The following is an 11,192-nucleotide window of genomic DNA, read 5'->3' as shown; positions in this document are numbered from 1 at the left end:
GTTTTGTTTGAGTTCATAGGTCAGTCTAGTACTGGGACCTATAATATGTGCAACAAAGATGACATATATGGAACAGAAGATGTTCACTATTTCTTTTGTCTGTCATTTCATGAAATATAAAATATATCGATTGAAGTTGATTTGATAAAACGAATGTCTTACATAATTGAATCATAGCAAAACAAATTAAAAGTGAGTAGATTGCGACTCACTGTGCATATCAACAAGTTGTAAAAATAAGCAAAATTATGAATACTGTAAGGTTTCCTGTTTTACATCCTAATTTGATTTTTTTTCTATTCTAATCAACTAAATATTGAGGTGGACTGAATAAACTTTGTTCGCCCACATCTAATTAAAACAACTTAAAAGTGTCGCCAATTAAGGCGAGCACATAGTACACCCGCCTGCCAACGCTTAAAATGGAGCTATTATGGTCAAGCAAGATAAGTGGAAGGTGGCGTTTTCACCTTTATTACCTTAAAATGCTAGTATCATACACACCAGATTATATGAGCCTAGGTTAAGTTAAACTAAAGTTATCGCGTTAACGAGGACTTCAGAAGGGTAAGATGAATACATGTCACTGTGCTCTTAACTTTTGACCTCAAAATCAGTAGGCTTCCTTGGATCCATGCTAGTATCATACACACCAAATTATATGAGCCTTGGTTACAAAGTTGAACTTCAATTATCGCGTTTACAAGGAAAACTTAACGGACGGACAGATGGACACCGAGCGCAATACCATAATACGCGCTGTCTGCCTATACAGTGCGTATCAAAAAAAGTTTACACTTAGAAAAAATCCTGTAAAATTATACATTTGTAATATCCTGAAGATTTTTCCACATATTTACATTGGGACAGATCCATTTAAGCAAATGATGATATAACTGTCGAAAAATATTTCCGCTTGAGTGAGCACCACTTGCTTTTAAAACGTTAGTGAAAATGATTTGCGCAGAACTTTGAAATAGTCATGCGAGTAAAAGTAGACCTTAATCACAAAGAACACGTATGATTTAGCTAGTAAAATTGATTTGAAGATACCTTTTACCTTTTTTAAATTGTTTCCTTGCCGAAAACACATTGAAGGGTGCATTGCGCCCCACCCCACCCCGACTCTCCGAGGCCATCGTGACGATATTTGCTTTACACTGAACTGTGATTTACATGAAATGGCTTAGGCTTGATTTTCATTTTGTTAATCATTGTCAAGCTTGGAAAAAGTGTGGAGAAACAAGCATTAAATGAAAAATGAAATGTAAACCCACTTTAAATGATAAAAACTTAGTGAAAAATGCTGGAAATGTCTGATATAAACTTTTGTTCAGATTCAGTTATGTCCTCAGATCCAGCTGGCACAAAAAGGGTAAAGGTTGTGCTTACTAAGTGTTGAAATTTCAATTTGGGTGTCAAAATTGTTACAAAATGCTTGAATGTATCCGTTTTATTTCAATAGACTAAAAGTGCAAGGGAAATGGATGAGAAATGTTTTGCAGGGTAAGTTTGATTTCGCCCTTTCCCCTTGACACAGCGTGAAAACGAGCATTTCTGCGCAAACAGATTTCTGCGAGCTTTACACAAATGGACACTGCTCATTCAAGTCTAATATTCTGTCAAAACTTTTACTTTCATTGGATAGATGAGACCCAAACCCAAGATTATATGTGAAAAATTACCCACATGTTGTATATTTTTTAATTCCCGGAGCTTTTTCAAAGTGTAAACTTTTTTTGATACGCACTGTATAGGACGGGCGGGTAAAAAAAATGCCTTGCTCCCCATATTGCCAACTTCTCTCCCCTCTCCAACCGCGTACCGTAGCCAGGATGTCATTTTTGAGGGGGCGGTAAATGCACGCTAAGCATGCCAACACTTTCAGAGCGCGCGAAGCACACTCCCTAGGGGGTGGGTGAAGGGAGGGGGAGTTTCCCCCTCCCGCGCGAAGCTTTCGGTGTTTCATAAATTAAAATGAAAAGGACCCGTCTCTCTTGTCTCTAATAGGCCCTACCTATATCAGCTCCAATTCAGTTGACTATATTGTGATTTTGAACAAAGTGATTGTGAACGCACAAGAAGGGATAAAATGGAGAAAATTGTAATAATAATTACCCCGCGCGAAGCGCGGAACCTTAAACCTTTAATCATTTTTTTTTGCAAAGAAAAGGGTGCCGAGAAAAGGGTATTCTCTAAGACATATTGAATGCTTCCCTTGGATAGATCAGATTTGTTTACAAACAATTTAGCGACAGTGCATACCTTTAACTCGCAAAACAGAGGAGAAGGGTATATGCCGGGAGGAAGATATTCATCCCCGCGCAGAGCAATTCGAAACTCTGAAATTTCAAAGGGCGGACGTTTCATCAAATGCAGATATCTCTATACCTATCGGCTCTAATTCATTTGATTTTCTAAGATTATTGAACTTCATTACAAGGAAAATGCCGCTCAAAAAGTTGGAACTACTGTGATTTCTTGAAATTATACAAAAAAGGGTGATGTATAATTTCTTTGACTAATCCTGAAGCGCTTCATTTTGATTTCAAACTGAGGGCGCAAAACAGGACAGGAGATGAATGTGCAGGAAAATGACATGAAATTTAATAGAATTTGATAAAAAAATATTGTACTTTTTTTTACTTAATACGACACGAATTTTTTCCTTCCTCTTTATAAATTAGAAACCCGTTTGCCCCAAAATGGTTGTTTAGTAATGAGCTGAAAAGCGGGAGAAGTTGCCTGTATGGAGGTGACGGCAGAAATTGATATAGATTTGACCCGCCCGGAGCCGACCCGACCAGAAGTTGCGCGATCAATTTGAAAAAAAGATAACTTCATACACTTCGGCCTAACCTTACTCTAATTCCATGCCCTCATGTATACATTTGAACTTGAACTGGCAAGAAACACATATAGCTGAGGTGGAAAAAAGAGGGTTAGAGAAAGGGTGAGGGAAACAAAGGAGAACTGCGATATTGTCATTTAGCCGAGCGCAGCGCGGAAGCAAAATTCATATATATATAAATTGAGAGGAATTTCTCTTTTTAGAAAAAAATTAAAAGAAAAACCCACAAAGCTACATTTCTTAATTTTCCTCCCTTCGCTTTCCTTTTCTCCTCTCTTTTTTCCCTTCTTTTGGACGTTTTTTTTTTTTGGGGGGGGTGGGCAACCACCCCCCTGGCTACGCGCCTGCCTCTCTCTCATTTTCTTTCATATGGGTGATCATGCTCACTAACTCTTTGTCATGAACACAACTTCCATCTTCATCAACCCCAATATCATTACCAGCATCATTAACGCCATTATCATCATCATCATCCACCAACACCCCCAATTATCACTACCACCCCCATCATCATTATCACCACCGTCATCATCCACCACCACAACCATCATCACCAACACCACCACCACCACCATCATCAAAATCGTCATCATCCACCACTACCATCACCAACACCACCACCACAATTATCATCATCATCATCACCATCATGACCATCATCATCGATCATTACCACCATCATCGTCATGAGCATCACTGTCATCATGACTATTTTTATCAGCAACATCCAGTACATTTTCAACAAGATCACCACCTTGTTTAGAAGCATATAGAGAGAGAGGTCTAGAGAGATGGGTGACAGATTGGACAAGATAGGATGCAGAGAAAGGAAGAGAGAGAGAGATAGAGAGGGGGGTAGTCTGCAGGCACAGACCCTGATTGGAACTTTGATCAACAAGTGTGCCTCCACGCAAAGACTAGCACATAAAAAACTTGCTGTTCGAGCGAGAGAGCCTTCAGTACACAAGGCATGAGTAGGCTGCACATTCAGACCCTTATTTCGAGTGAAGGTTTGCCCAGCAGACTAGGGGGGGGGTGATAGGAGATCTAAAGGGATATAGAGATTGCTAGTAGAGAATAAACAAAGATGCAATAATATGACAGAGATGAAGATAAGTGAATAGGGGGGGGGGGGGGAGATGTGAGTACTTATTATTGTTGGAATACACTAAACACTCAGGCTAATAAATTTTTCATAATAACATAATTTAATATTGATGTAATTTACCTGTAGAATGTGTAATCACCTGAAGTAGTAAATAGCAACATCTCATAAAATACATTGATAGTTCTGTGATAACGGCTGAAATATCATGTCTAAATTTTAATACTAGAATTGGTTTATCCATAAATATAAAACTGAATACTGGTTTATATAAAGCTGCTAATATCTCAATGTGCATACAGTACATGTATGATGCAGTTAGTACTGAGAACAGATCGCATCACTGTTACAAAATTCAGTATAAAATACCAAGGCACTAGGTAACTTTCATTGGAAACATGATAATAGAATGAATTAGAAGAAAGTGTATGAATGGAGCTACCACATAAGTGTAAGAAAAAAAAATATTTTTAACCTATTTCTTCAAACTTTTTTTTAAAGGTAATCAAACAAAATTATAAACAAGAAGCTCCAAGTAAGGCCTTTTCAAGCTAAATACCAATACAAAATTACGACTCATTATGGCAACATCAGACATTATATTTCCCTTCTAAAATGAAAATAAATTTTATCAGCAGTATAAATCAACCACAAACAAAAACACAACAAAGAAACAGAAAAGATGTGAGGAAATTAAGATAAAAAGTAAAATAACAGCTGCTAATAATTTTCTTCAATTATACAGACATATAACCAATTAATATGTGAACAATGAAGTACAGAAATGGATACAGTAATCAATACTTTATCAAAACACAATTTGAATTCATAATCCTATTTTTATTTCTAATGAAGACAAAAAGTAGTGAAGTACATTCTTAAAATCTTACAGTGATAAGCTAATAATATTAGAATGCTGTAAAAATTTTGAGTAGTTTTTGACAATGGAAATATCTGATATAACCAACGTGGCCATACAGTGCCTCCCACAAAAAACAAAACCAAGATTATCATACCTTAATCGCATGAAACTGGCAAGATAAAATCTTAATAGACAAATGACCTATCATCATTGTAAAGCTTAGAGTCTCTTCCTTTCATTTGAAATAACTTATATTATACATCATTCATGCATGAGTGAGTAAAAACAATTTGAAGGAAACCAAAGTCACTTGGCGGGCGGTATCCGAGTTTCAAAAAGAAAATCAAATCTTTAAAAAGTTAAATATCTGCTCTTTAATTTGATACATCAATTACAGAAAACGGTACAGAAATAACAAAGTTCTATTTATTTGAAATAAGACTTGAATTCCATTAATTTCATAAAATGAAGAGGTATGACAGGATAGCTTTCAGACTTACTCGACGCTCAGTTTTGTTGATGATCATTCACGCATGAAGTCTTTTATTAACCGCACCATAGCTTAGGTTGGAAACTGGTGAAAACATGTTTGTTTCATAAAATGATGGAAATACAAGCATTGTTTTGAAGAAAAATAACTTTGTTATTTCTTGACCATTTTCTGCAATTTAGCTTTCAAATTAAAGAGTGGATATTAAACTTTTTAGGTATGTGATTTTCTTTTTGAAATTTTGATACCCCTCGCAAAATGACTTTTTGCTATCCTTTCTCCAAATTGTTTTTACTCACTCATGCATGGATGAGAAATCTTGTATGTTATACTAGCTGAAAGAAGAGATTCTCAGTTTTAAAATGATAGGTCAATTGCCTATTGCATTTGTGATTAAGTTATGAGAAATCATCGCTAGACCTTGGTTGCGTTTTTTGTGGGACGTACTGTATAACAACACGTCTGGCTTCATGCATTGCACAGCAGATTAGTTGTGTTACTATCTGTTTACAATCTTAAATTACATTCTTTTCTATTCTTTAGAAATCAAAATTGAAATGATGTTATCCACAGGCCTTAAAGCTACACCTTTTGAAATATCATGGGGGTGTTAATCCGTCTTTTGATGATAAATTTTCTTTGATGATGGTGACTGCAATGATAAAACACATAACTGATTATACATTCATTCATTTGGGCTAACTGTAAGTAGGTTATCACAATATATTCTTAATACATTGGTAAAACCCATTTCAATACTTTCTCTTAATAAGCATGGTGATACAATAAAAAAAAATTGCATGAAACTGGCAAGATAAAATCTTAATAAGGCATTCTTCTGCAACACTATGCTTGGGAAATATATAAAATCAAAGTTAAGATAAATAGTGCAGGTTAATTTAAAATCTTACTAATCTTTAAAGGGAAAATTTTAAGTATTGGAATAGTCACAAGAAATGCAAGTTTTGAGCTCACACATTCATTTTGCGAAATAAACAAAGAATAGCACCTATCAATGCAAACAATTGAAACAAACTAAAGTCATTGCTCTTTGAATTCTCTCATATTGAAAGCATACAGTACATTAACGAATCATGTTAGTCATTACCAACAAAATAAAATCAAGATGTTTCTTTTTATTTTGGTACCTAATATGCATGATTAGCAAGAACAGCTTCAACTTTCAATGTCAAAACGAAATTGCGTAGAAAATAGGTCAAGATTTGTTAAGGATGCCATGACCTGGTATAAGCAATAGGTTCTTCATTATTGTTTTTTTTTTAACTTTTGTTTAAATGAGTAGGATTCAGATAGAAGAAAATCAATGTGACTGTGCTAATAGTGTTTTAGTTTGGTAAACTAAAATAAATCTCAACTTTCCATGCCATTATCCAATTCCATGAAAATAGTTCCGTAAACTTTCATCTATTTACTGTCAATGGCAGGTCTATTCCACATCTAACATGAATAGATATCAATAATTAATCATTTTATTAAAAAAAATTTTGAAAAAGCTTATTACTCAATAAGAAGATTGCATTCATTTATGTAGATTTATATCAAATGAAATCGAGGGTCAAATTGATTGGCAATAATATTCATACAGCAAAGTAAAGCACATACAGCAAAATAAAACAAAAAAATGAGATAAACATGAACAATGATATTATTGATATTTAAAATAACATTAATAAAATACAACCCAGGGAGATGTATCTGGTCTGGAACACATGATATATGTGTATTTGATCAAACTTTGAGACATTTGGAGATGGCTTTCTATCAAAATGTGGACGTGATCAGTTATGTTATAAATGATCTTGCATGCAATGATAAAATCCACTGGTAAATGGTTGTGCAATTATCTGGATTTCAAGCATACATGTATTAAGCCCTAAGCATCCAAGTCATGTGAGCCAAAGATATGCAGAAAATATGTTGATCTCAGTACTACTTAGTCATTGCACTTTGCATTCCATCTCCTTCCTCCAGCCCCCCTCCCATAGTCACTCCCCTTTCAAATCAAAACATGTGAGTGTCTCTTTCTCCATTTCTATCTCCCCCTTCCCCCTCTCTCTATTTCACATCTTATTTATGATTTCTTCTGTTTTCATATACACATTGTTTTCTCTCTTAGTTGGTTACAGCCAATTCACTAGCTTTTGAAATACATGAGATACAACACATAATAAATTGAACTGAGATGTTGCTGTGCAATAAAATTGAAATTGATACTCAAATACAGCATCCATTTAAAACATTATGCCAATTAAGACATGAATCTGTAAACAGTACAGGTTCAATTCATCTGCACATTTGGTGCTCGATTCTCTCAAAACTTTGTTTGGAATAATAACTAAATGATATCTTCACCATTAATACACGGGGAAAGAAGATAGTAGATATAAGAATCATACAATATAAAATAAATAACACAGAGTTAAACCATGGCCTAAGCTGAACTGGGCTTCAGGATATGGGCCTAAATATATGGAAACAAATCATTCTTGGAATCATATTTAAATGCCATTTACATCTGACAAAAGAAAAAAAATGTATAAGATTAATTCAACTGTTGAACTTGAACATGTCAAAAAGATAGTTCAATATGTCCTCTATGTCCAATACTAGGTTACTGTCCTCACCTTGTAAAAGTTATATAATGAGACTCCTACATGTGAACCTTGACCTCTCTATCTATCGGGTCATCCCACTTCACATATCTGTGCAAGTAAGATCTCAGAATATATTGCATTAATATGACCAGTCACATGATATCGTCCAGTCATGCCATGACCTTCAACCTTCTCTAGATCTGGATGTTCTTGTGATTTCTGAATGTCAATCTCTTCAACCTGATATGAGTATGAAAAAACAAACAAACAATCAATGACCATCTTCATTGCTTGATTATTCTTAAGAAAGAAATGCAAACAAGTTAAGAAGAGCCCAACATTTTGGAAATATAACTCATTGTTGCAATGCATGTTCCACCTTTGGGCAAGGGGATGCCCCTACAGCATCTGAAATTGTGCAGATTCAGTGTGCACTGGACTATACACAGCGAGCAAAATATGGCTTGGAATCTTGATTACCCAGTCCCACATCTGCATCTCGAAACCAGTCCAGTGGTTTGAGTTGCAAGTATATGAAGACAGAGCAGTGGTCTCGAAATCTTGCATTAAAATGATCACAACTTAAGAAGAAACCGGTGACCCCATCACATGTCCATGTTTTTGGAAGTAGTATTCGCCTTAGAAGTGAGTGGTGTTCAGACATACCGATTGTCCTTCAATAATCTAATCTGAATCCTAAAGTTCCAGCTAGATTAAAATATAAATAAAAATATGTCTAAATGGTCCACAACACATTTTCAAGTTTTTTATTTTTTATTTTTATTTATTTATTTATTTTTATTTTTTTTCTAAACGGTTTCCAATATCCTGATTTTGTTACGTCCTTTATCTCATGCGTTATAAAGTTATTTACTTCAACTGATTTCTAATTTTGGCACAATTATTTTATTTTAATCAAATATTTGTTCCTCCTGGTTTTCTATTGTTATGTTAAACGTAAGTTGATTCCTTTTCTTGTGCAACCTACCTGTTTTATATTTCGTAACTGTATTATATGTAATGATCTTTTTTCACTCAATCGGGTGTGGGAGGGAAGGCCTGTGGGCCATGGCCATTAAGTTGACCTATTCCCTACCCAGGCTACCTGGTTGGGTGAGAAAAGGTCTAAACACTATTTGTATTTTTGTAATATTTGTCAATCTTGCATTGTACATGTTTTCTTTTCGATTAAGTGCCGAATAAAATAATAATAATGATTCCAAGCCATGCTACAAAACTATAAGGCAATCCCTTCAGCAGGATCTTCATTCATTCGTGGAGCATTGTGGCCCAGTGGATTAGTCTTCGGACTTTGAAACAGAGGGTCGTGGGTTCGAATCCCAGCCATAGCATAATATTTATCCACATTGTGCCACACTCGACCCAGGTGAGGTAAATGGGTACCCGGTAGGATTTATTCCTTGAACGCTTTAGCGCCTATTAATCTGGCGGCTCAGCTACAGCCGGGGTAATGATATGATACCAAGTATCAAAGCGCAGTTGAGTATATGCACATAGTGACAGCGTTATATAAATGGACATATTATTATTATTCATCCGAAGAAGCCAAATCATAATTGGTGAAATGTCACAACAATGAGTTGTATTTCCAGTCATATTGAAAATGACTGGATGACATAAGATTATGCCTTGATCAGGATTTTAAAAAAAGAACGTTGGTTCCATAAAGAAAACTTGACTGACAACTCACAAGCTGAAAAAACAAACATTCTAAATCCTGACATTAAATGCATAGGTTAACATTGATTTGACTTTTAAAAAATCTAAGCTGCAAAGGTTGGACTTGTCACCTGTGTCTGTGATATGTTATAGAATGGAACCCAGAAATATTATCAGCCCTAAACCATTATTTAGTACTGAAAAAGGTGAAATATGAATTGACTGGAAACCCCCATCTTAATTTCATCCCATACACTAACATGTTATTAACCAGGAGATTGAGTAAATGATTTGTCTGTCATAGATATCTTGAAGGTATCTGCACTTTTGTTTCTAGCTTGATGTTTTTTCATTCATGTGAACAATATAAAAAAACAATGTGAATCAAAGCTCAATATTTTTTTAACTTGAAATGTTAGCCTATGCCTTTCAATGATCTCACAAACTGAATGCCACTAAAAATGATGAAATCCTAATCCTCATAATTGATGAAGGGGTTTAAAAAAAACACTTGATAAACATAAGGCTATCATATTATATCTGAAGTACCGACCTTATCAAAGTTAAGAAAAATCAATGATGGTAACATAAGCACATTGCTTTACGTCTCAACATCCAGGCAAATCCAAGTAAGTATATTAAGTAAAAAAAATCAATTAAAAAATCAATAAAACTAGAAAGAATCTTGAACTAAATTGACCATAATACATTTGTCATGTTTTCTCTAAGCAAAGAGAGGGTGAAGTTATGTCCGTATATTACAAAATTTGGTATGCAACCTGATTTGAAATAAAATACATATCTTGTGATGAATGACTTTTTCTTTAAAAGGTGAAAACAAATATTCATCCTTCAAGGGATGGTCCGGGCTGAAAGTATTTACAGCTTAATAAATAGAGTAGAATGCACTAAGCAAAATGCCGAAAATTTAATCAAAATCGGATAACAAATAACAAAGTTGTTGAATTTTAAAGTTTAGCAATATTTTGTGAAAACAGTTGTCATGAATATTCATTAGGTGGGCTGATGTCACGTCTCCCTTTGTTCTTTTGTATTTTATTATATGAAATTACGTTTATTTAAATTTTTCCTCCAAGAACTAGAAAAATTGGATTTACAACTGATTTAGTGCATCAGATATTTATTGCTGCAACTTATTTCATTACAAGGGAGACATATTATTCACACAAGTATGAAATAATGAAAAAAAAAGTGATTTTATGTAATAACATAAGAAAATGGAAAGCGGGGATGTGGCATCATCAGCCCACCTAATGAATGTTCATGACTGTTTTCACAAAATATTGCTAAACTATAAACCTCTATAACTTTATTATTTGTTATCTGATTTTTGATGAAATTTTCGGCATTTTGCTCAGCGAACACTACTCTATGTATTAAGATATAGATATTTTCAGCTGGACTATCCCTTTAATCATAAGCAGATATATCATCACTAGCAACATGTAAATCTGTATCAATTTTTTTTTTAAATCATTATGCAAAAAATTGACCTGCATTCCATCTAATCTTCATTACAAATTGAACCACCTATCTATATTTCATTTGCTTTTCTGTAAGTTGAACTT

General features: G+C 34.4%; 1 protein-coding gene across 6 annotated transcripts in view; it reads right to left on the bottom strand.

The window, feature by feature from the left end:
* Positions 1-6,456: 6,456 nt before the first annotated feature.
* LOC121410052 (cadherin-like and PC-esterase domain-containing protein 1) overlaps positions 6,457-11,192 on the bottom strand; it is a 54,842-nt gene continuing 50,106 nt past the window's right edge. For all 6 annotated transcript variants that reach the window (XM_041601895.1, XM_041601892.1, XM_041601897.1 and 3 more), the window contains one exon: positions 6,457-8,163. In XM_041601895.1, the coding sequence (XP_041457829.1) occupies positions 8,014-8,163 (150 nt within the window). In that variant the 3' untranslated portion in view covers positions 6,457-8,013. The remainder of the gene's footprint in view (positions 8,164-11,192) is intronic.

Source organism: Lytechinus variegatus, chromosome 3 (genome assembly GCF_018143015.1).
Source record: "Lytechinus variegatus isolate NC3 chromosome 3, Lvar_3.0, whole genome shotgun sequence".
Taxonomy (NCBI): domain Eukaryota; kingdom Metazoa; phylum Echinodermata; class Echinoidea; order Temnopleuroida; family Toxopneustidae; genus Lytechinus; species Lytechinus variegatus.
The sequence above is the reverse complement of the archived record's forward strand: the minus strand, read 5'-3'. Positions and strand labels throughout refer to the sequence as shown.